At 41.0% G+C, this 26,363-nt stretch overlaps 1 protein-coding gene across 1 annotated transcript; it reads right to left on the reverse strand.

Annotated features, from left to right (window-relative positions):
• Positions 1-1,510: 1,510 nt before the first annotated feature.
• LOC149284033 (mitotic checkpoint serine/threonine-protein kinase BUB1 beta-like) lies at positions 1,511-23,188 on the reverse strand. The gene is made up of 23 exons (XM_089497217.1): positions 23,049-23,188; positions 22,466-22,525; positions 21,888-22,032; positions 21,533-21,729; positions 21,256-21,425; positions 20,190-20,389; positions 19,675-19,772; positions 19,015-19,232; positions 18,264-18,376; positions 17,706-17,830; positions 16,477-16,558; positions 15,582-15,847; positions 15,240-15,406; positions 14,169-14,306; positions 13,356-13,468; positions 12,949-13,110; positions 12,602-12,747; positions 12,231-12,399; positions 10,915-11,021; positions 10,337-10,510; positions 2,219-2,338; positions 2,021-2,159; positions 1,511-1,609 (listed from the first exon to the last, which is right to left on the reverse strand). The coding sequence occupies exons 1-23, from the start codon at positions 23,186-23,188 to the stop codon at positions 1,511-1,513; spliced, it is 3,348 nt and encodes a 1,115-aa protein (XP_089353343.1).
• Positions 23,189-26,363: the final 3,175 nt, after the last annotated feature.

A 26,363-nucleotide genomic window follows, 5' to 3' on the forward strand; every position in this document is an offset into this window, starting at 1 on the left:
CCTGGTCAAATGAGCTAACAATCTAGAAGACATTTCACATATCGCAGCAGAGAATGGAATGTGTTATTTGTTATACATCCCATACATGGCAGGGCAGCGCTGTGCTGTAAGCAACATGTGAAATGTATATGTGTCCTGGTAAAGATGGCCAATGTTGTCCAATAGCTGTTTTCATTATATGTCATTGCTACTCTATAGGCTTTTAGACAGTCTGCTGTACCAGAACACAGAGAAGGAAAAGGGTTGGCACTTAGAAGACATGCGCAGGGACACAAGGATATCCGAGAACCTCCAAGAATAGGCTACAAGGAGCTCTCCACCATCAGGAGGCCTAGCTTCGTGATGGGGTTGGCTTGGCCAATGTGTAGGTCTGGGCTTAGCCTCAGATAGCCTATAGCGAGAGCAAATTGGAAGAGGAGCAGGTGGGCAATGGGCATAGCCAGATGTCCGGGGTAAAAAAAAAAACTCACCGGAGACCCAGGGAAGCAGGGTTTTACCTGGAGACTCTGGATCAAACCCAGAATATTCCAGATGTGGATAAAGGGGGACTACAATTTCATTTTATTTTTTTTTAAATACCTGTTCTGAATTTTACAGTAACCTGCACAATTTAAAATAAATATCAAAATATATTATTTAAAATGTAAATATATTATAAAAATAAATTCAGCATTTTTAATAAATGTATCATCAATTTCATTGTTTAATTGTCTTTCGCTGCCTCGGCGAGCTTTAGCACTGCAGTCAATGGCCTTGTAAGATGAGGGACAATCAACCTTTACAGCAATTGACAATTGTAGTCCAAAGTAAACGGGGATTTCCTATCAGTGAAGACGTTTTTCAAGGATTTTAAAACAAAGACGGTTTTATTTCTTCTAGAAAAGAAAAAAAAACGCAAGGTCTTAGATAACAAAGTACTTAACCCTTGGCATGCCCCACTGAAGTAACACTACCTTCCATTTGCTAAGGGAGGGTAATCCACAATGTAACACTGATTTTGCAATGCTGGGATTCCAAATACAAAGTAAAGCAAAAAATCCAGCACAGTATTTTATAAAAACTTGTCGTGTCCGACACACGCCATGCATACCGGCTGAGAATGAGTAAAACTCTAGATATCACCTTTTTAGGTTGTATAATTATTATTATAAAACTATAAACAGTATGTATTAACCCAATTTAAACAACCAATCCTAAAAAGCAATTGTTTCGAATAAAAAGATCAGTATATGCGTTAAGATCCCACCGTACGTGTATATAGTGGGGGCGGCGATCTTAACCTCCTGTTCTCAGGATTTGTACAATAAGCCCTCCTCATTAAGATATTTCCTAGGATAATTAGATGTGCTTACGTTATCTTTTGTCACAGATCTCAGCATCTCTACAGTCCCATTACCCATACCTCCCAACAGTCTTGATTTTCACAAGATGCTCCTGTAGCTGGCCCATTGTCCATTTGGCCATCACGGCGCTGTTTCATCGAAGCAGAACACTAATGCAGTTGTATGTTCTACAAAGTAAAGTGAACCGGATCTGCTTTTTCTACAACAATGGCAACAAAGCCTTTCCGCCTATCAGCACCCTCTTGTAAACCAGTGGACGGAATTAGCTAAGAAACATAGAACAAAATGGCACGACTAAGGAATTATTTCTGGGTGGGACATCAGCTTTGAAAAGTAGGAGTATGTGGCACGGCACCTTTAATGTGCCAAATTTATCTGTGTACAAAAGCGACATTCTTTAGGAAATACAAAAATACATTTATTATTATTATTATGTTTATTATTATTATTATATGGTATTGCTATTTTCCAATGGGTATGGAAGTGCTGGTTTGAAGGGTCCTGGTCATTTGCTGACTTTATTTTGAATACGGGGGGGGGGGGGGGTTCTTTAATCTTAATCAGATAAGGTATCAAACACTATTGATTTGCTTCATATACATAGATCAACATATACAATTCTACGTAATAAATAAACAGACTGGCTTTTTAGCTGCCCTTGTCTTCTCCTCTCTTACCTGCTCTGACCGTGTCTGATGTTTGGTCTTCCAGGTCAGCACAGTTTTCGGTCCCATGTAATTTAAATTCCTGTGATCTATTAACCATAATCGCTTGTGCTGGGAAAATTCCTTGTGTCTGGGGACGCTTTCAGAATGTCTGCGAACCCAACATTAACACCACGGGTCATTAAGGGTTCATCTTACCTGTGCTGTCACCTGGAGAGGTGGGTCTTGGGTGGCTCTGGGCTGCTGAGACGTCTATTCTGTGCTCGGTTGAACTTGGCTGCAAGATTCCGCTTGTCTGTAAGAGAGAGGGACGTGATATCATTTGGAACCCTTCAGGGGAAAAAACACTAAGCTTATTTTCTTAAAGGTACACTGACCACATTAACTTTGTGCCCGGTTTCCAAAAACAAACAAACCCAACTTCATGAAACGCATCTCTCCGTGTGGATCAAAATCCACATAAACACAACCATGTTCAGAATTCATTCTTCTTTTAAGTTAAAACATCATCTTAAGGCTGATGCGGGCAAAAGGCTAGATACATCACATTATATATAGTACACATATCACATACTCCCTGCATTAACCCCTTTAATGCTGGCAAGGTACGCAGCGCATGGTATTCTTCCACCCTTCCAGTATAAATTAACATGAGCCAGGTTTATACATGTCAGGTACTTGGGAGATATCCGTTTGGCGGGGGGGTTGTATTGTTAATAAATACACTTTTCATGTCATTTAAAACACAAAACAAAAGAAATAAATATTTACAAGACATTGCAATTTATGTTTCATTAGAAGAGGTCGCCGCTGCACAGAATGTGAACCACGTTAATGATTTGGCAGGCAAAGCAACTACCAATTTAACAAAAGCCCCCATGGTAAGCTTTGGTGGCTAATATTGACAAGTAGAGAAAGCATATTATGAGCGCTGGTTTCAAACTTTATATTTTTGGAAACTCTTAAATTATTCAATAATCATTTATAATATTATGGAGCGATTAAAGACAATTCTTTTCATATTGTAGTTTCTTCAAATATATTGAAATATACTTAGATACAAATATGGTAAAAAGGGCAAAAGGTGTTTGTTCTTAATAATAAAAATGAGACATAATTCAATTTCAGTTTGATTAGTAACGCCACCAGTTTACCATTGCTTCTAGAACTAGATATCATGTAATTGCTTGTTGCTTAACACAAAATAACTCTGCAAGCAAACAGATCATCAAATACAATGGCGTGTGCAAATACATGATGCACTTACCATCCCTAAATTGTATTTACTTATCTAGTGTTCTTTACAATGTATACACAGTGTCGCAATGTAGCATTGATAACATTTTTGGTCACTTGCTAACATGAGTGCTTTGCGTATCACACATATATTTGTACTTAATGGGGTACAGTCATGTCAGTTTAATAGAAAAGCGAATCCAGGAGAATTATAACCGGGGGCCGATTCCAACCAAATCTGACATTCCTAATGCGTACTATACTGTTATCTAAAAACAGAAAGGGAATACAGAAAAAAACCCATAAGGAGAACCCAAAAAGGGCCGAGTCAATAAACAAACTCGTCTTCTGCTAAACACCCTGGTGGCTGCATATGGAATTACAAAATAAAAATCTTTAGGTAGTGGCTGAAAGTCCATAAACCAGATCCTTGCCCGCCCTACCCTGCGTGGATCTCAATCAGATTTTATTTTCCATCATCCCTGAGTATTAATTGGGATTTTTAAAAGAATAGCTATATAACCTGTGGCTGCCCCATTTCTTGAGTAGTGACTGGCAAAACTTGGGCAGTGAAGCAAATCATGATAAATAAAAACGGATTAAAAAAAGACAGAGTAAGAACAGACCCCAACATTTCGCAATGAGTACACTATATTCTGTAGGTGTTGTAAGGTAAGAAGAACGTAACGGCCAAGAAAGGCCTGAGCAGTTCTTTAAAACCAGGACACAAGAGATTTTGCTAAATACGATAAGGAACAAAAGCTAAACTAGGAAGTTATGGCTTCTATTTCAATTGTTTATTAATAACAATAATAAAATTTTTTATTATTATTGTTTTTATTCCGTAATTACAAAGCACTAGCATATCGCGAGGTGTTATTACAATGATGGCAACACAGTGACTTAAAATTGCCATCAAATTACATAAAGAATTCTGGAACAAGAGACATTCTAGCTGTCCTTGGTCTACATTAGTCTCAGATACCGTGTGGAGGTATTTATTATATATGGCAAATCCTTGGAGGCCACAGTGTGCCCAAAATGATCCATTCCAAGGGTTAATCTTCTAATGATCTGGCAGCCCTGGTTGGACCGCGGTGTTTTCTCCAAACCGGCTAGGCAAGATGGAATCCAGGTTTCGTATAAAATTATTCTTATGACACATTTGTCAGGTTATACACTGAATAATAATAATTAAAAAAAATGAAGACACGCAAGATATTTGTGTGTTTCATATCTTGATTCACTTTCCAGTTCAAAGTTAATTCCTTGAGGGTTGTAGGCAGGTCCCATTTCCAAGCCCAATAAATAAATATACATAATCCTTCCTTAGTGACATTCCCAGTAAACAACTTCAACCAGTTGCCTACCGGTTGAACTCTGCCAGGTCGGTGGTTATCGGTGGCTAAAAACTGCTAATGCGCTGGCATATATAATATATATAATATAAATATATATTATATAGATTATAGTTATTTATATAGATATATATATATATATACTTTATTAACCCCATGCTGTAATTATTGGAAATCTATGAAGACAATTATCATGTTTAAAGCACGGTACCTGTGTCGCATAAGCTTGCGCTCTATTTTGATCGCAGATACAGCGTTCTTCAGCGCCGATAGGCACTCTCAGCGTAGGGCACGGGACCTAAATCAGAGATACTTCTTTCTTTCTGAGCTGGAGCACCTGCTGGGTCCTTCTCACTGGACAATGAGCTGGAAACGAAGGTCAACATCTTCTCTGTTTCTGAGACAAGAGGGAGAAGCAGACATTGTTACCGGTGGAAAAACAAAATACCAAAACAAACCAAAATCCCCCAAAGCTAAAATTTCCACGAAAAGCTTAATTTATTTTTTTCTAGATCCGTGCATCCTTGAAATAATAATAACGAAACCCCTTGCTTTTATATGTTTGCTATAACCTGGTCTTTTTTGGCACCGTCTGACTCAAACGTTGCCTGGGAATCTTACTACGGCCTCTAGTTGCCATGGGAAAGCGGCTGATGATGTCATTGGCATGAATGAGACCCCGCAAATTCACAACTCAGACAGGAATAGAACCGGGCGGGCTTCACTTAACCCTCTCTGTGCCAAGAGATTAAAAAGCCACCGGTCGCAGCACCCTCTCAGGAAGCAAAAATGTTTATTATTAATATTATTAGCGCTTTTCTTTAACTCATTTACAACACCTTGCGCCTATGAATTATAGGACGAAATAACGTCGCCTTTCTGAAAACCTTTTCCAATGAGTGACTGTTTTCAATTCGCTCAATTATATTAAATTAGGTCATTTACATGACATTCTTTACAGTACAGAATACGGTATACGCCAGGGATAAAAAGAGGCCCATAATTTGTATTCTTGGTATATATAGTAGTGTAAAAATATCAGAGATTTTAATGTCTTTTGTATAAATAGGCTACATATTATATAGAAGCGGAAGATACGAATCTATATTCTGCAGTGTTCATTATATATATATATATATATATATATATATAGATAGATAGATAGATATAACACCCTGTGTGTGTATATATATATATATATATATATATGATAGATAGATATAACACCCTGAGTGTGTATATATATATATATATATATATATATATATATATATATATATATATATATATATGATAGATAATCATCAGGTTATCAGTGCCTATACCTATTATTAGGTTTCTAAAACAAAAATCCACTTAAAAATACAATCCATACCCCACTCAGTGGATCTGTAAGAAAGCGCTGCCACCTACCACGTCGAGACGGAAGGGTTAAGTATGAATGCGTTCCGATGACGCTTTGAAGTATTTTGGAGTTGTTTCCATGGTAACACTCTTAGCTCCATTAAATATCAAGGTGAAAAGGGGGGGGGGGTAATCTAGTGCTGAGCTCGCTCGCTGTGGAAGGGATCATGGCCGTTCTGTTCCCACCACGAATAACCTGTTTTGATAAAAATCTAAAAATCTTACGCTCGTGTTTAACACTTTCACTGCCAGACTGACCCGTATTTCTAGATAAGCTGACATGGTATGTTATACATACTTGTACACGACAGATATTTATTATAAAGAGCTGACATGCAATGTTTGGCCCCAGAGTTGTGGCAAATTGTTAAATGTAACTAAAAATGATGTCATAAATATATAAAGAAGCCAGCACCAATGATAATTGCATATTTAGTCGGACGGAAGGGATGTTTTGTGTTGGTGCGCTTAGCTAAAAATTACCTGTCGGCTGTAAATATCAGCCTTTACATCATATTATATGTTAACAAATATATCTCGTAGTCTATAAATCCACCGCACATATTGCGCAAAGGTATTCAGTTACATTACGGCTCAAACGAGGGCGAAATACATGGCTTCGCAAGAGGGTCCAGGATTGGATAGCTTCAGGAGGAGAAGCCATTTTGATTTCAAAACACATATACATTTTACAGGTTACCTGACACACCGGACAAGTGCCCAGTGGGCCTTAACGTGCCAGGGCCACCTAGTCATCCCTGCTATAGGCTGCTGGTCATCAGTGGCACTCTGGGCCATGTGCCAGCAGGCAACTCAGTTTCAACCCCCCTTTGGCTCTAGGGTGACCACATCGGCCATGTTTTCCAGGACACATATAATTTTTACATATTGCTGAGCAGCCCAGAGAAAAATGCTGGAAACCATTAGTCAGTGTCATGCTTACTTGCCGAGACTTCGCTGCAGTGGCCACACTGAACCAAGGGTATATTTTATTATGGGGGGGGTCATCTGAATAATTTGCTTAGGGGCCCCCAAAGCCCCAGAGCTACCCCTGCTGACTAGCACATGTAAAGTGTTGATCTGCGGTATGTGCGATGCAATGTGTTATACATGTGCTGGGAGGGCTAGCAATCTTCTCTTTCCCTGCTCCTAGCTACTTGACTTGCATGAGATGTCTTTGGCCCAACAAGCACTCAATCAATAGTGCAAAAATTGGAGCTGCAGCCTCTCCATAGGGTAAATTTATCTTATGGATTTAATAAACATGCGTATGGAGGTGCATGTATATATACATTTTGTTACGGAGGCTGCATTGGACACTAGACTTTAAAATAATTATTTTGTATAGTTAGTACTTAGTGTTAGGTTCTTGGTTCCAACTCAAACTACCCTTTCCCTCGCATCATGTTTAGTCTTCCAAATGTCCGTCCATCAAGCTCGAGGCCCAACCATATAGGTGAGGAAGGCACCATGGGCCATTGATCTGCCGGTTTCATACAGATGCGTCACAGAACATAAATTGATATACGGTACGTGTATTCCATGAAACCAGACCAGACACGTGTTACTTTATATGGAAAATAAAGCAAAATGGTAATTTTAGGGCTTTCACCTTTCCACAATGTTTATTCTTATGACTTGCATATTGTAAAAACGGCAAGCTGGCAGATTGGCTTTGTCTATGAACGCCCACCAAACTGGTGTTGTGGGACACGGGTCAAATCATGAATTTGTGGAGTGAATACATCGCAAACGGGTGCTTCTTAACCAAAACTGCGTCACCTCGCCCTTTATAACCCAGAAAACCCTCCGGTCTCGCCCTGCGATGCAGGAGGCACCCTGAAGACCCCTTGGAGGTTCTGTATGAATGACTTAAGGGTGAATGCTGTTACTACGCGAGATCAAGGGCAAGTTTCAGCATTTCGTCCAACAGTATTTTCCCGCTTTCTGCTTTCAAGTACTCACTCAAATTATATATAATCACTACGTATAAAAAAAAAAACAAATCTCAATATTAGGTAAATCTGAAAAAATGAGGCCAATTACAAATTGTACACAGCTACTTGAGTTTGGAGACTCGTCGTGTGCCTGGGACATCCATCTGCCCCCAACATTGAGTACTTACTTAGTACTTTAACATGCATTCCTTAACTTGGGGTGAGTTAAGTCTCTCTTTAGACAAGAGTGTCTAGTTAAGCAATTTTGGTTGCCCAAAGCCAATCAGCGGTAGAAGCACCCCCAGTTATATCAACGGGAGCACCGGGCGGCAGAGCAAAGGCATACAGACGATTCTGATGGATACATCTATGCATTCGGATGCCAAAAAAAAAAAAATCACCTTGCACGTAAGGAGACACTCCAACGTATACATTAAAGTCCAGACGAGCGCTTACTTAAAAAAGTAACCCTCAAGAAATACGTCTCATTCTGCCATAACCTCTGCTCTCATTTTTATTCTGGCTGAGATTGGCAGACAAACTGGAATCTCGCATATTTTGTTTCGCTCAACCGGATTGCTACACATTGATAACAATGTCAAAATAAAATCTTGGGGGGGGGGGGGGGGGGGGACGTCTTTACCTCTTAAAAAGTCCTTTCTTTATTTTATCTTAACGAGAGTTGCAAATAGAATTTTGTTTTAAAAGGTATGACAAGTAAAAATGTTACCATGTATAAAAAGATACTTAAGAATAAGCGGGCTACAATCACTTACCCTTTTGCCTACAAACCTTTATAGTAGGTAGAAGACAGAAACAAAAACATGAGTGTAAGGAGACATTTACAACCTGGCACCCAGGGTTTTGCAGGACGAAACTGGCCAGGGCTAAAAAAAAAAAAAAAAAACCCCACCCACACTTTTTTTGGATTGCTCCTAGAACCAAACCAACTTTTTTGGACCGTGAATTTACAGATTGTTTTAGGACTCGAGTTAGTGTACTCTGTTCGTAGTCTACTATTTTTTTTGGAGCTTCCTCCAAGCTACAACCAACTGTGAATTTTGTGTTAATCACAATAAGCGACCGATACAAAAAGGGACCCAACCAATCTGCCTGATATTACGTCCGACCAAATCACACCATCTGGGCCAACATGGAGCTTTGTGAACAAAGCCCTTTAATTGATGTGGACATCACCAGAGGGTGCGCACATTTACAAATCAGAAAACGTTGCTGTTCCCGATGGTGTAATAAACAGATATGTATACCGCAAACAAAATGTTGAAATAAGACTTTTTAATGCAATGCCAATAGCCTCCCACCAATCCAAAGCTTATATATGCAAGAGTAACATTTAACCAAGGACAAACAATGGAAAAAAAAAATCCAGATTTATATACCAAGTTATAAAATATACTTAACCCTATTATAAACTGCATTTGTGCTAGCAAGGACCTAACTCAGGAGGCACCCGGGGAGCCCAATTTACAACGGCTTCCTTCAAATATAAAATCACAGAAGCTTAAAATGAAGTTTTAATGATACGGAGATGTTGCTCTCTAGAGGCAATGCTTTAAACAAACCTGTTGTTACTCAGATACAATTCAGTAATGGTGTAACCTTAAATATCGCTTACTAGTCGGGTTTAACAGATCCTCTTGCCTCTAGTAATTAAAGGGTAATGCCCACTGCGCTTTTCTGTATGTGGCCTATTTTCAGGAGGGTATCCAGCAATATGTGCTACGTAAGGCATTTGCTCATCAGACGTTTTTCACCGGTCCTCCGTAGTTCCTGCCAGCCTTATGCAAGAAAGAAAGTCTGGAGCCTTAGTTTAAAATGTAAAACTCCAATATTGTTATTTTCCTAAACTACAAGCTGGATTGCGCAGTTGGAGTGTGGAAGCTACCACTAAGCTGCATCGAAACCAAACTCACATGCCCCTTCTCTTTGTGGGTTACATCCATCACTCGGTTTGGCAGGACTTGAAATGAAACCGGCCTTATAAAATCAATCTGTAACATTTACAGACAATGAATATGTTCTCTAAAGAATGATTCTTTAATTACAACTTCTATAATTGTGATTTATACGACACGCGATACCCTTTTGCTTTATGTGGATTATAGAAAAGCTCATATAAGAAGAAAAAAAAATGTAAAGGGCCAAACACATTTTAGAGGTGCTAAGCCAGAAAAAAAAAAAAACATTTAATAGTCTACATATTTTACAATATTGTGATACAGACAAAAATATATAAATGGACAATCCGCAATCAAAAAAGACACTTCTTCAGGCTTCACTGGTGGAACCCACCTGCTTAGCCTACAGAGAAGAGTCAGTTAAAATAATGGAACGTGAATGTGCCATTTAAAGGGGGGCCGGAGCCCTCTCACACATTGACTCTCATTTGCAGCCTCACTAAATAATTGCAGAGTTTGTCCTGAAAACCGCCGTCAGATAACCCCTTCAACTCCTCTTTCAGATCCCTCAGGATGTCTGCTGTGGATTCGCCATCGCCATTTAGAATCTTTTCGAAGAAGCTATCCCATATGCTTCCAAACGACCGCCTGAAAGAGACATCAACGTTAACTTGTCATACTAGACAGGACGACTTCATCTCTAAAAGTATCCAAGGGGCTCCGTCACCATCACGCCTTTTACCAAAACAAACAATCGATTTGTTGCCAAACTGGAAGAGTAGTCCTGGCGCAATAGCAACAATGGTACAGTTTGAAGGAGGATTACATTGGTTGCTATGGGGGCACGACCACTTTTCAAACTCGGCACCATAACCATAAAACATAGGCGGAATCAGCAGCACACACACTACTCCAGCTCTGTAACAGAAGCCATGATGGAGCCTTACTGTGCATACTTGCAGGACACTAACTAGAATAGACAGTAAGCGGATACATTACATATACATGCACGTAGCGCACATATATTCCATTAATGGCTTTACAGTCCTGACCTGGGGATTTCGTTTTTTATTTTCCAAGTTCCATCTTCACAATGAACCTGCAAATGGGACCTGAAAATCAGCAAGTGCACCACATCTGCGATTCCAAAGAGATCCACCTGGGGGAAGCAAGATTGCAAACACTGAACGACGACTTCACGCAGCACGCAACGCAACAGCATCCGATACACGAGCGACTTTATTTACAAACAAACACACTTCTCTCATCATATGCCTTCAACAGTGCAATCGGTTTAAAGTGTTCATTTTGTAGCAACCCAATTATACTTTGTAACCTCATGTTAAGAAAACACCTAAATTGGCTTACTATAATACAAATATTTTATTTACCTCTTCATAGAACACAATTTAAAGGACATGATCTGTCCTCATAAAGCCACGACGACACTTACTAGTGAGATCCTTGGATATTATTCGGATTTCCCCACGGCAGATATCAGGCCAAAAGCGACGGTCTGGCTATTTCTCAGCCAAGTTCCTTAATTACCCGATAATGTCTGTGTGCGTGTATATTATAATGTACATGTATTTAACACACATCGTAAGGCTGGGCATTATCTACATTACAGTTACTTAATTTTATGAGCATACCCTATGGCAGCTAATTATATTTGCTGTAAACCTTCAGAAAAATTAAAAACCTGCACATATTGCATATTGGAATAAATGGGGAGGGGGTGCCCATGTCTGTCAATTGAAATTGCCAATATCTTGGATCTTCATCCTCAATTAACTTTCAAATAAATTGGAAGCTTGCGAGGGCAGGCCCTTACCTTCTCCCGTAGCAGTATGTCTTGGGTGTTCATGTTATTTGAGTTTCGCATTTTGTTAATTTATATTTATAAGCATGGCGTCAGTTAAGAGTCTTTTTATCAGTTTAGTTCGATTAGGTAGACTCCATAAAATTAGAGCATTAGATTTTCTAAAAGTTCTGCCCATTAAGTGTTTTTTCCCCCCAAAAAAACATTATAGTGGTATTTTACAACTTCAGAATGTTGTTTGTTTGTTTTTTTTTTCTTACCTGGAGCTGGTATTTGCTTTGAGGCAAGCATGCTTGTTGGGATTTGTTTGAAAGCCCACATACCATAAGCAAACACTTTCTAAAACATTTTGATACAGGCCTGGACTGGCCAGCGGACACACTGGGCAAAGTCATGGTGGGTCGGTGCCCAATACCCCCCCACACACACATGCAAGTGTAGAAGGAGGCTGCTGGTAAACAGACCACTGGCCTTAAGGCCTAGGGCTAAGTTCTTAACCTGCCGCAGATTATGTTTATATAGACTAGCGTCTATAGTTTTATTTACCTGGTACGGTGAGGTCCAATGAGTATGAATTTGTTGGCCGTATTGTGTTTGTGCTACTGGAAAACCACTTAAGTTCATTGTGGGACATAACCGGAGGTCCATACTGTTTGAGAAGTCAACTAGCTTGAATAAACTGTCCATCTCTGTACAAGCTGATGAGTTAAAGAGTCTAAAAAACACACACACACAAAAAAAGATGGTTTAACAACTTAATAAATTATTAACCAAGCTCTGCCAAATTGAAGAAGAAAAAAAAAAGGAATGAGGACCATGCTTGTTCTTTTACGTGAAAATGAAAAAGAAGGGGAATTGTGACAAATTCATTGGCAGATATGATTATTTTTACATGAAAATGAGCACAAACAACCTACCCATCATCCATCAGCAGGATCTCCGGTCTCAGATCTCCATGAACAATCTCTACAGAGTGCAGTTTTTCTACAAGGTTTAGCAAGTTGTAGGCAACAAGCACATTGACTTCCTCAACGCCTTCCTCAATATCCTCCTCAATGTCTTCCTCAATATGGTGTAGGATGTCCTGGGGGGGTGAAATTACATAAACGTTGGTTTTGTTGCAGGAGTTTCAATACATATTAAAATAGTAATCTCGCCTACTCGTTATTGACGACCCACTCACACACTAAACAGGCGATTGCCTTTTTTTCAAACCTAAAGCCGGCCAACAGTAAACACAAGGGCAGCGATTAATGAGGCTTACCTGAATACTGAAGCAATTAACATCTTTGTACAGAGTAATACAACCGTTCTGATACAAGCAGCAAGAACTTTGCTCAAGAAAGTCCGTCTCAAAGGAGTCTCCAAGACGCTCCTTCAGCTGGAGTAAAATATATAAATCCCATGGAACTGGCTGATAAACTACCTACACAAAATAAAAAGTTTAGTTTGTTATTAGCAAGGCCATTGTTTTTTTGGTTTTTTTTTGGGGGGGGGTACGATTAGAAGAAAAAATACGTATCTACAACCTTCGGAATATAAATCTCAGATCAAACAATTGGCAAAGAAAGAAGTATTAGGAAAACATTTTTTGGGGGAAAATGTAGGTAACAGGAGCTCAGTTTGATCAGATAGCAAGACAAACACAATCTGCAAAGTGAGGGCACTTACTTTCAACACAACACCCTTACTCTCTTCCAAGTCGCTATCGGCTGGAACCCCCGTATAAAGCCTGTTCTTTTCATTAAGCAGGATTACGCTCTTCAAAGTGTAGGTTTCACAGCCTGTTCAAAAAAAGAAATAAAAGAAGTCAACGAGTATAAAAATTAAAAACAATTATTCAAATACTTGTTGATCAGTTGGTTTTATGCATTTGATAGCCGAGCGTCACCGTATAATTTTCCCTTCTTTAATGAACAGATACAAAGAGGGATTCATCAGAGCTCTACAGCTGCAATACTTTTTTTCCACGCAAGGTAAATAATCCATAATGTAGTACGTTAATATGGGTTATCGTTGCTGAGACTGTTTGGGTCTTTTAAAGTTTTGGCGCTCCACTGGAAAGTTTCTTTGACATTCCCCCTTGGAGAAGCAGAGCGAGTTTGTCAGATTATACACTAATTTGACTTTTAATAGCGATTATGCTCGTTTTTTATTCGTGTAACATTGCTATAGTTAGACTTTTGAGACAGAGAGTCATATGTTACATGCATCAATTCCAACTAAGAGCTCATCGACTGTTAGCATTCAGTAAAAAGCGGTAACTAGGTCCCTATGAGGGATTTTCACAGAACACATAAGTTTGTTTTCTCATTAATAAGATTTTTATAGGGATTTAATAAAAAGTTAAGTTTCCTTTTTTTGCATATTCTGCAAGATATAGATATTTTGCATACTACTCCCTGGACCCACCAGGTACACCAAGAGCTCCAGATCTCCACGATAAAGGAAAAAAAGATTGATCTTAAAGCATAGCAGACGTACTCAAGGTCACCGCTTCCTGATCTTTCATGGTAGGCAGTGGCCCAGCTTCGTGCTGTATCTCCGGAGACCCAAACAGCTCACACATAGGCTCTAGAAGCTGTTTGTGCAGCTCAGCAATTTCCAGTGACAGTGTAGGTCCTGTTAACACAGAACATTTAAATTAGGAAATAAAAATATATTCAGAAATAACAATATAATCAGATTACCGTAGGTACGCATTAGAGGACTGCATCGGGATGCGGGTCCTGTCAAAAAACTTGCGGGCGGTTTTTCAGGTTTTCCGTGCACTCCCGCAAGGCTGCCTTCGCATTGCTCCCTCACAGAGTCTCTTCTCTTGTCCCGCCCAGGAACCCAGCGGAGTCACATGAATTTACATCACTTCACATGACTCTGTTCCGTTCCGACGGAACAAGAGAAGAGACGCTGTGTGGGAGCAACGCGAAGGCAGCCTTGCGGGAGTGCGCGGGAAATCTGCAGTTCAGGTAAGGGGAGTTTGTATGAATGAGTATGCGTGATTAAGGGAATGAATGAGTATCTGAATGATGGAATGAATGAGTATGAATAAGCGAATGAGTCAATACTTTGTGCCCTCAGTAGGGTATAGTGCAAAAATGACAATATACAGGAAAGTTGAGGAACATGAGAATGCTGCACCCTCATGGAATATCCCATAAGCAGAAAAGTAGCTAAATTCTGTTTTTATTTGGGATATCTACTGATACAAGTAAAATACAACTATAAAATAAGTTCTTTTTCAAGTTAGAACTGTTAGGCTGTTTTCGTGAGACAGTTAACGGTCGACTAAATTAAGACCAAAACACAGAGCGGTTTCTTGAATACACTTAGCAGGTATTTTCGAAAGCACAGCAGAGGCATTTCTATCCACCCATTTACCCTCATACCATAGCTTTATCATGCGGAAACACTTATCAAAAAGTTTCTCTGCTACTATGACACGCGATACTGAAAATGCCATCAGGCATTACCGTGCATGTGTACAGTGAATACCTGCTCCCCCTACATCAAGTAGTGATTTGTGGAGGTAGCAGTTCTAAATGTTTGGAACCGTACCTGAGGTGAGCTCACACACACCAGTTATCTGGTCTACATGTTCAAAGCGGTCTAGGATTTGCAGGGTTTTGGAAGGGAACACACCGGTGACATTGGATAATGAGGATACAGATGAGACCGAGGAGACTGAGGAGCGCGCATCTTCTTGGCTTGCTTCTAAAATTGGACTGCAGATAAAGAATATTCACTGAAAATCCTTACCATGCATACATGCAGCCCACACCACAAGCATATTGGAAAAGGGCACTTGATTTATATGCCCATGCCCTGTCACTGAGACTGCACAAAAAATAAGCAGGATCCAAACTTAAAACCCATTTCCTGTAAGAGTATTTCCTTTACCTGAGTTTTTTTATACAGTTCTCCTTCCGGTAGGACTCTTCATACACAGGCGACTTCTCTTGCAAAGGAAGTCTCTCTAGCATGGACGCGTCATTTGGCACAGACTGTTCCAACTCATCTCTGGCCTTGTTGAATGGGGTTGATGCCAGCTGAGCAGCTCTCACAAAGTCACATGTGTCTTCTGGGTCTGGAAATAGAGATTTATTCTTGTGCGAGCCGCACACAATTGCCTCTTCTGTTAAGGGTTCCATTCCATCGAGTACATCCTAAAAAAAAAAAAATTAAAAAATAACGGTGTTTATTAAAACAAGCGCATAAGTGTACCCATCATTACCTAGATTTACAGCCACAACTAATAGTTTAAAAATGGCTCACCATTTAAAAAATAAAATAAAATAAGGTTTTGCCCTATAAAAAGTATTTTCAACAAATCACGGTATAATTGCCTAAAGCCACACAATTCTATAGGGAGTGCCAACGGTGTCCTTCCATTTGTATGCATCACAGCCATGATATGGTCCAAGGAACCATATCATATCAACATACTACTTGTTTTCAAGTATATATTAACATTGGCATAGTGGGGAGGATTGTGAGTATGCAGCTCACACCACAACCTTATCTAAACTGGCATAGTGGCATTATAAGAGATAGAGGGGGATTAAGATTGAAAAATAATCTTTCCACCTGTACATTTCCATTTGACAAAGCCCCAGGGTCATGTGTATAACTGGGCAAAGTTGCTTTTTGCCAATAACTTATTTATAATTTAATCATCTGCACACATTTCCCTTGTTTTCTGGCACTGTAAATAGCGTTAGTATTGGTCTTCGTCATCTAGCAAGTTGCTATTGTTGGAAATGATGCAGACAAATTGCGAGAAACAGCTACTTACGACAGATGTGTTTTGTGCAAGAGTTTTTGTCTTAAAAACAGCAAGAGGCCTTCGTACAGGAGGCATTGGGTTCTTAAGCAACCTGTAAATAATGAAAGGGCTTAATAGATGAGAGGAGACAAGGATCCAGCAGATTGGGGAAGGGGGGGGGTGAACGAGTTATAAAATTAAAATCTAAAAAAAAATCTCATTGTGAGAACCAAAAGGGCAGGAAAGAGTTTGTTGTCCAAAAACAAGCGGCATGTAAAATAAACTGGTATATAAAGAAAAAACACTTACACGCTGGGTTGCATTTCAGAAGACTCATCGAAAATGGTAAATGGGACATCAGAAGGAGGCGCTGGTGACACACCTAGTTCAGGTTCTAGAACAAAAGAAGAGATTATTTGTGAACAAACTGCCGTTGTTGTCGGCTGTCAAGTTAATTTATTGCTTAGAGCTGTACGAACGCTTCGTAAACGTCTAACATGCAGTTTCAATATTCTAAGAAATATTTTTTAAAGTTGTGTAAGTGCCCCCTTTACAGACCCAGATGAAAGACATATTGGCTCTCCCCTGCTCCTTTACCTCACTTTCTAACAACTCCCTATCGCTGTCCATGTCTTCTCACCTTGAACCATGTCTGTGTCACGAGATTACGATAGTGGATGGGCAGAACACCACCAATACTTTTCACGGTGTACAACATGTCTAAAGTTAGAATTGTTCCGGGAGCATTTCCATGCATCACTGCTACCTACATAAGCCAACCCTTCTTAGTCACTGAATGCCAGCTGTGCTGGATTAGCAAGTAACATTAACTTACCCATACTGCTGGGCTGGTCCTCCCGAGCATTATGCAAGGACACAATTCCAGGCCTTTTTGGAGGGGGGGGGGAAAAAAAAAACACGTCACCATAGCAAATAGCTGTTCCAGGTAGATTTTGTAGCACGTTTTTCAGGAGGATTCTTCCACGCCGCTAAAGAGATCACCTCCACGGCACAGTTAAGGTATTGTGTGCATCGTTCTAACTGATCCTGTCAATTCTAAAAGCATGGCAACAGCTCTGCTTCTGAACACATGGCCTCATGTTTTCAAGTATAAGAAAGCGCCGGTTCGCTTGTTACATATACGGCAGGTGTATGTTAATTCAATCCAGGTTGCACAGGTAGACGTGTTCACAGGAGACCCTGAAACACTACATCGTTGGTAGAGGTGCCACAAAAATAGGATTTGGAAGATGCTGTACCTTGACAGAACAGGAGTGGAAACCGTATAGTGGGAGTCCAGAACCTCAGTGTCGCACCGTTCTACCTCTGATTCAGAATGGGGAATTGTGTCTGGATCACTTGCGCAGCACTCCTCTTGAACAGACTGCAGCATAACAAAGAGTGTATGCCATTAGCTTGTGTTTTACGTAAAATTCCTAATTTACACTGTATCGCCCATTACTTCAAATAGCGCCAGCAAACGGAACATTAAAATCCAACAGAATGTGCCATTTTAGACAAAAACGGTGCATGGGTCACAGAACGTCACATCACAACTAAGATTACGCACCTTTGACACTATAAATGCCTTGGAGCAGTGGAAGAGAAACAGCTAAACTGCTAGAGAGTTACTTCTCAGCAAAGGGAATGAGAGTTTTGTTCTATTATTATAATCTATATTTAACCGGAAAACAATGTATTTTCCTCTACACTCAAGGCTTGTGTCTTTTGAACATCATTTGGCCCTACCCCATGTAATACATGCATAAGAGTTTAAATACGCATTAACATGACTGAGAAAGTATATTTTGTAGTACCTGCTCAGCTACTTTCTGTTCAACCTGAACACCTGTACTCTTCAGTAGCTTTTCCATCTCCTCAATCTTCCTTTCCATTTCTAGCCTTCGTTGGGCACAGGCCTCTAACTCCTCTTTAAAATAGAAGGGAGGCAGACGGCGACCATTTAGTCCTTGGATAGCGTGAAATACAGAGCCATTTGAAGCATGCATACTACAGGAGAGTTCAAAGGCGTTATGGGATTCCCTGGACTCCTTCACGGCCCGGATTTCTGACCCTAGTAACCACAGCTGGGAAACCTACGCAAGTTTTGACCGGGGGCTCCTTAGTTCCAACTTCCCAGTGTAATTTACAATAAATCCTGCGTTTGCTACACTTGCGTGTCCTTTTTCCTATGTGGATTTAAGACACTGAAGAGCAGTAAAAGAAGCCAAAGTATTGTTGAAAATACAGATGCACCAATCTCGCCTTGCGCAAGGACATTCGACACAATTTGTAGCATCAATATTTACTTGATTATGTCACATGCGACACGATCAGTGCCGTGTCCCGACACCCAAGACGCATTCAAGCTGTTAGAACCGCCTTCAAAAATAAAGGCTCACAGAGTATTTTTGTGAAATAGTTACTATGACTTTTTGCATTATTACATACATATTGCTAAGAATACCATAAAAAAACAAAACTGTAAAACATATGGTGGGATTTTCCTTTAACTTGTAGTTTAGAGAATAATCCCACGTGTTGCCCGCCAGGATGCAGATCATTTACCTTCTCTCTTTTTGCGCAATTTTGCCATGTATATTTCTGCCCTGATTTCTTCTAATGAGAATTCCTCCATTCCAGCATAGACTTTACTCTTGCAATACATCACCACCTCTTCCTTCTCTTTTGAATGGTTCTGTACCCTTTGCAGGGGGTCCTCCTCCTTCCCAGGCTTGCGAGAACTCAAGACGCTCGTTACAGCTGGATTAATTTTGCAGGGCGTCCTAAGAAGCATCACATTGCATGCGTAACCAAGGGGTTCAAAAACATATGCAAAACAAGGTAGCCAAGCTGCTTCTCGAAAGCATGCATACATAAGTGTTTATTTTTCTTCCTCTTTCAATGCAGGCAACACATGGAACTACAAAACTGTGTCAAAGACAGCAGATTAATGCTTTAAACCTAAAGGACTAAACTAATGGAAACCTCATCCCATGGTCTGCACATGCGCGCGCAAACACACACCAATGGAAACCGCATCCCATGGTCCACACACACACACACTGCTTGACTAATCCATGACTAGTCCTTTAAGAAACAATACCGGTATCACATGGTATTAAAACATCAAATCCGAAAAATACAATAGTTTAAGACTAATGTCTATGTAACACATACTATACCAACAGACAGTAACATTAATAACTAGTCCATGTAAAAACTTACACAGTCAGCTGTTCTGCCGATTCATCAACATATGGGGTGAAGCTAGGTGCGCTCAGGGGCAGATCAGAATTGGGCAACTGACTGGTGCTGCGGGATGACTAAGGGGGGGGTAGAAATAAAAGTTAGTTTTAGCGTGAGCATAGCGATTAACATTTTTATCTGGATGGGTAGGATTTGCAGGGCATGTAAATCACACAGATGATTTCATTAATTGCTTATACAGGTCCTTTATCTCATCTGCAAGAGGTTCTTCTACCCGAGATAACACCGGTTATATTCAATCAGAATTACCTCGGCATCTCAAATAGCCATAGACAGCTTTAACAGCCAAACTACGGCTCTATAATAAGAAATAAGCCACAAAAGCAAATCCTTTTCAAAATGTTTCAAGTAATGAGCTTTTTTGTGCCTTAATAGTGGGTTTTTTTGTGAGCAGAGCCATAACATTAAAAGTTGCCTGCACATCTTTGTTACACGTAACCAATATAAAAGTAATCTAAACCATGCGATTTTACCCGGCCTGAGTTCCAGCGCCCAGCCTTCTGTTCATTTTCCTTAGCCCTTGCCGGTGGGAGCGCCGGCCATGGTTGAGAGTTTAATGCGGGTTGCCCTAAGGCGAGTGGCATCATAGCATTCTCATCAAACACAGGAATTTGAGATCTGCTAGGAATCTGCTGCGGGAGAGACCCCTGTACACTGAGACCTTGACTGCGTGCTATGGAGGGGGAAGAAAAACAAATACACAAACAAAAACTGAAGATCACTTACAAGAATTATATATTTTATTAATAACATTTACTTGATTATAAGATGACCACTCCCAAACTTGAATAAAAAAAAAAAAAAAAAAGCCTGAATATAAGACTATCCTATAAGAAAAAAAAGTTATTAGTAAATATTTATTTCACATGTAAACATTTTTTCATATTTAATAAAAACTAACCCAAGTCCCTAGACTTGTCCCCCCACGCTCCAGACTCCCTGGTGTCAAGTGGGGGCAGCCCACTGAGCACCGGAAGGTCACATCACACAGGTGCGCCGTCATAAAAGCCCCGGAGGAAGTGGCCTTTAGCAGCAGAGGTTGCCTGTGTGCGTTGCACAGACATTCACCAGCTGCCAGAGAGGTGGATCCAGGTGCCCTGCAGCGCTGCAGGGGATCCCCCTCTCTGGCAGCCAGTGAACGTCTGCGCGATGCGCGTATACAACCTCCGCTGCTGCTGGCCGGGACTTCTATGGTGGCACACCGGAAACCCATATCACGCCAGCACCCAGTCATAGAAGTGCTGTCGCTCATCGTGCAGACGACAACCACTGGCTGCCAGAGAGAAGGATTCAAGTCCCCTGCAGCGCTCTGTTTCCAGGTCTGATTATAAGACGGCCTTGAATATAAGACGAGGGGTATTTTTCAGAGCATTTGCTCTGAACAAAACCTCGTCTTATAATCGAGCAAATATGGTATATTTAGAAATAGCAACAGAGCTGTTATGCTACCAAAAGTAGTGGCAATAAGCCTATGTGGTTTTATTAGCAAAGCAACAGGTTGATAAACTAATAAATATGAAATTAACAAATAGCACGTACATTTGGCGACGTCGCCCACTCTGCTCACTGGGGCTCGAGCTTTATTTTTGCCTCTGCATTTCAGATCAATCAGAGAGTTACGCTGAGGCTCAACATCCTCCGCAACATCGACATCTGCACCCTCAGTGATTCCCTTTAGCACCTGACGGGAAACTCTGGCCTGAAACTGCCTACAAAAAGAGGAGAACCATGTTTTCTCAACAATGAGGAAACCAAAAAAAAAATAAATGTAGTTTGTCTTCTGTGCCAGATTGTGGTACTTAACAGCGTTTCTTACCGATGATGGGTTTTCAGTTTATCACTAGGTTCTGCGTTACGTTGGATACCTTCTTGAAAAATGGAGTCGGCTTTCTTGTAATTGCCTTGAGCCTCATATTCTTCCGCCCATGTGATATAGAGTATAGCATGGGAGATCCCAATCTGTTGGCTGTGCAGGTAACTGTACAGATCAAGAGGTTCTGAGCAGAAATGTGCCTACAACATAACAAGCTTGTTAGATTATATGAAGATAATACCGTATGTTTGTAAAATACAGTACATACAAAAATAAAAAATAAAAACTTTGCACACAATATAAAAAATAGTCAAAATGCAAAGCGAAGAAAAGAAATAACCTTGGGTTTAACACTTACAAACTTGAGACAGATGGTAAGATATCGAAGGTCTCCATAATACCGCTTGTCTTCATGGAAAATCTTAACAGCTCTCTCAAGCAGCGGGGACAGATTGCTCTCCTTACCCCCCTGGGGGAATGTTTGCTCTGCCCATTTTATATACCTGACAGGGGTTATAACCAAAAAACAGGTTGTAAGTGTTCAAGCAGAACTATATCCATCATTAAGAGGGACAATAATAATCGAGGTTCTTTTCAGGGATCAGTGAAGCAAGATATGTTTGTTTCACTTAACCCCATCTGACCATACACCACACAAAGCATACATTATTAACACTTGCCCCAGATACAGATGTTCTACACGTCTCTTGAAACGCCCGGTAATGGACACGCTTGACAAATTTGAAATTAAATATTAAAATACTTGAACTTAAAACTCCCTGGGCTTGGAGCAAAAAAATCCACATGATCCCTTTTGCTTGTTGTAAATGTTCAGGCTATTTATAGAATAAAATAGCAATTCTGAACAAGTCAAAAAATATATTGCATTCAAAAGACAAACAAAATGATTTGACACTTAGAAATCACAATGCCTACCTGTCCCAAACATCCAAGGGATCGTCACCAGTGTAGAAGCGGAGCTCCAGCTCAAAAGCCCTAGAATAACGATAATCAAAACATGTCTAAAAAATTTAATTCCCAAGCAATGTGATTAAGAATTCCATAGTCTGGCTGTTTTTATTCAATGGGCACAGTAATTACACACCTAACACTTTAAATTGCCCTTTGATGCAGCAAGCGGAAATACTTCTGATATTCCAAGGTTACACTTTTAATTCCAAAAAACTCCATCCACATGTGTGCTACACCTACATTAACTTATATAGCGCCAGCAGATTCTGTAGCGCTGCTACAATCAGTGGGATCATTTAAAACCACACACAATAAAAAACTGGTACAAAGGGAGGAGAGGATGCTGCTCTTGTGAGTTTACAATCTAGCAGGAGGTTAGAAGGGGGAAGCGAAACAGAAGGACGGCTTGGATGGGGATGAGTTGATGGGATCCGGATGATCTGTAGAGGTTGTTGATCGTTCAGCTGGCTTGATTACGACGATGGCTGAAAAGGTTGCCCCCTTCTCGCATATGACTTTATTTTGGAGAAACCGAGCCCTCACTTACTGTTTCTGCTGCTGAATAACCCCATGGCTAGTGCTTTCAGGCTGCGACAGAACCTCCTGCAGAGTGGACATAACTCTCCCCTGGCGCAAAGGCTGGACGTTCTCTTTGCTCAGTTCCCATTCATCACTGGCCTGTGCCATCGTGCAAATCCTGTGCAAAAAACAATTACGGAGAGACACCGACCAACAGCGTCACACATAGAATACCGTACTGATTATATATTGTATTTCAGATGCACTGTGGGTATGCTCCAGCTAGCGCTCTGCGGTAATGCCACGCACTGATGAAACAATAAAGAGGCACATAGGAACGAATGCCACCAGCCATGGTCTGCCAGATGTTTGCCAGGTGTGGTCACATGACTACACTTCGGCTACTGACATGCTGATGACCCCTGTAACCTCTGAATGGACACAACCCAGATCCCCACCATGCAGCAGAGCGACGCGCCAGCCCACTATTACCCACTTCATTTGTTTTAACCCTTAGAGACTATAGCAGCGATGACATTTGTCATGTTATGAGGAGAAGAGGGAGCCTCCATTTTATTTCTCTAGTAGCAACCCTTCCAAGGCACGTTAACATCAAGAGGAAAATTGGCGGCATCAGCATCCCGGTAGTGGACGTCAGAAACACCGACTGACTGGAATTGACAGGGGGGGCTACGGCCCGGTCTCTGGGTACAGACATTGGGCAATTCTTACGGCCTCCGACTTTAAAACCATGTATAAAGGGCTCCGTGACTTTATATACACGGGTAACACGCACCGGAAGCGGTAAAGCTATAAGCATCCTCGTATGGACTGTCACTACCAAGGGAAGGTGCCAACGGCTGCCCGCACTCCCGCCTTACCTAAAACCATAAAATGCCGCTGCTTGTTCTGCAGCCACACTGAGGTAAAATTACCGCTCGTACCTGATAGGAGGACCGCCGCTGTACGCGAATTAAGACACCGGAGCTTCCCACACAGATCTTCGCTCCCAGAAAGTATTCAAAATGAATGCTTCACCCTCATTGGATATCTCCAGACTCACCACGCCTACCCCTGCCTAACTGGCATTGGCGGCGCCGTGCAGCCCTACGTTGATTGCGCGACTTGCGTCACGTGCTTGATCCACGTATGCCCAAAGATGCTGCGTCAACTTCAAGCCTCGCTTGCCTGTTGTTGTTACTAGCGGCGAATGGCCGTTGTGGCTGTGCGTTTATGAATTGCGGCCGGCTCCCCTGTGCGCTCGGAGAGTCGGAATGCTCGGTGGGGTGCCAGCGTTCCACAGCCGTAAAGGCAGAAAATGTCTATAAATCCCGTTATTGCGTTATTCCAAGTCTAGATGTTTTGATGACGTTTAAAGCAAAATGCCCGGTTACTTTGAAACGTTTCTATTTAGTTTTGAGAGGGGGTGCAGTATAGATTTATTGGGACCCATTATACAGCGCTACGGAATATGATGACGCTCCATAAACAATATTAATACATGCAATTAATCAGGACAGTTTCTCAATCTGGTGTCTGCCCCGCTGAAAACGGCTATATCTGGTCACCCCACCAAAGATTGTACTCGCTACAGAACATGATGGTGCTATAAAAAACTAATAATAATCTGCCCCCGTATTCACCATGGGATGGCACTGAGGGACCACGGTAACCGAGACCCTCAGTGGGATGACGTGACCTGAGCTCTGGCTTGTGGGTCGTGGCCAGGACAGCCCACTGACATCAGCGGGTGGTCCCACCCATGTCGGTGGGCGGTCTTGCTGATGTCAGCGGGCGGTCCCGCTGACCTTGCAGGAAACATGCCCATTTAAAATGGGCGGGGCGTGTCAAGATCCTGTCACCTGGAGAGTGTGACGGAGGTGTGCAAGCTGCGCTAAAAGTGGGAGAGGAGAGGGGAAGTGTATGTGCGTGGTGGTAAGAGTGAGCTTGTATGCGTTAGTGAATGGTGTTAGAGTGTGTGTAAGAGAATGGCATTAGTGTGATTGTACAGTGTTACGGAATATGATGGTGCTATATAAAACAAATCGTCAGAGTGGTTGTTAATGTATGGTGTAAGCATGTCAGGGGTCAGACTAGGGTTAGCGGCCCCTGTCACGCCAACTTGTGTAGTGCATACATGTATAGGCATGTGGTGCCAAAAGGGACTCCAACCAGGGCCCTCTGCAAGGTGTGAAATCTTACAGCGGAGGTGCCTCTACGTCTACTTGCTGAGTAATCCACCATATGCCTGGATCCCCTCCTAGATAGTGGATTCTTTTGATATGCTAAGTGACCACTAGCAGTCAGGAAAACCATTCCAGGGTCATATCCAACACATATCAATAATACAAATAAGGCGGCGCAACTTAAGCTGTTTGGAAGAAATTGTGAAGTGTGTGGTATTCAGTCATAAGTAGCAAGTGTGACATATCTATGGACTTCATAAATCACAAGAAATTCCTAAATGCATGAATTATTGCTGTGGTGAGCACAGGGGGGACAATTAAATGAAAACAAGTTATTTTGACTGATATGTTTCCGCAACACAAAGGGGGAGGTCACTTATGGTTCCTATAGGTACACCTTCCCTCCGCTTATACCACCTCTGGGCCGGCTTGGAAACTCAAGATGAACTGGAAAAAGTATAAATTTAATGAGAGGAAATCGGTCAGTGTGCTTACTAGGGGCCAAGATCTAATTTTGAGTAAGTCGCCATCTTTCCTTGGCGGAGCCCTACAGACAGAAAAACTGTTACTTTACCATTCAAGTAGTTAGGTTTTTTGTAATTTCTCCTTTTTAGTTTTTATCTTTTTGATGTAAATCTGTTTATCATCTTTTTTGTTCATAATAAATATTCCTTTATTAAGTTCTGCCTTTGTCTGGTAAAGACTCATGTTACCTGATGAGACCATTTTATTGGTAATTTGAAATCACGTAATTATGTGTTTAAAAGTGTATTCTGTGGGTTTTTAGTTTAATTCGCCTGGGGACCAAGGCACCCCATTTATAAATTGTCTTGGTGGTGGCAGCGTTATGATATTAGTTATATCATTATAGTTAATTAAGGGTGGATATCTTTATTTTTATCACTATTTCCAGTCTAGGGCAGACAGATAGTGAATTTTAACCCTTTTACCACCAAAACCAAGTCACACACACGCTTGGAGTAGGGTGCGTGTATGTATGTGTAAGGTGTTAGAGTGAGTGTGTGTGTTCGCGGATAGTGTTTTAGTCCATTTAGTAATTAAGGGAGGGGCACCCAAGCGTCACCAGCCATAGGCTCACCTCAAGGGCTCTATTTTTCACCATCGTTATCTATACAACATAATATCGTTTCTGTATA

This window comes from Sceloporus occidentalis, unplaced genomic scaffold (assembly GCF_023333645.1).
Source record: "Sceloporus occidentalis isolate IW3139 unplaced genomic scaffold, rSceOcc1.0.p SCAF_100, whole genome shotgun sequence".
In the NCBI taxonomy this organism is placed as follows: Eukaryota; Metazoa; Chordata; class Lepidosauria; order Squamata; family Phrynosomatidae; genus Sceloporus; species Sceloporus occidentalis.

Bases quoted from the DNA above. Each gene is read 5' to 3' on its own strand.
- LOC149284033 (XM_089497217.1), bottom strand. From the start codon at position 23,188: ATGGCACAGGCCAGTGATGAATGGGAACTGAGCAAAGAGAACGTCCAG. The intron at 19,773-20,189 runs GTAAAATCGCAT...CCCCCCCCTTAG, and splicing joins GGCGCTGGAACTCAGGCCGG to TCATCCCGCAGCACCAGTCA. The intron at 12,400-12,601 runs GTAGGTTGTTTG...TGTGTTTTTTAG, and splicing joins ATCCTGCTGATGGATGATGG to ACTCTTTAACTCATCAGCTT.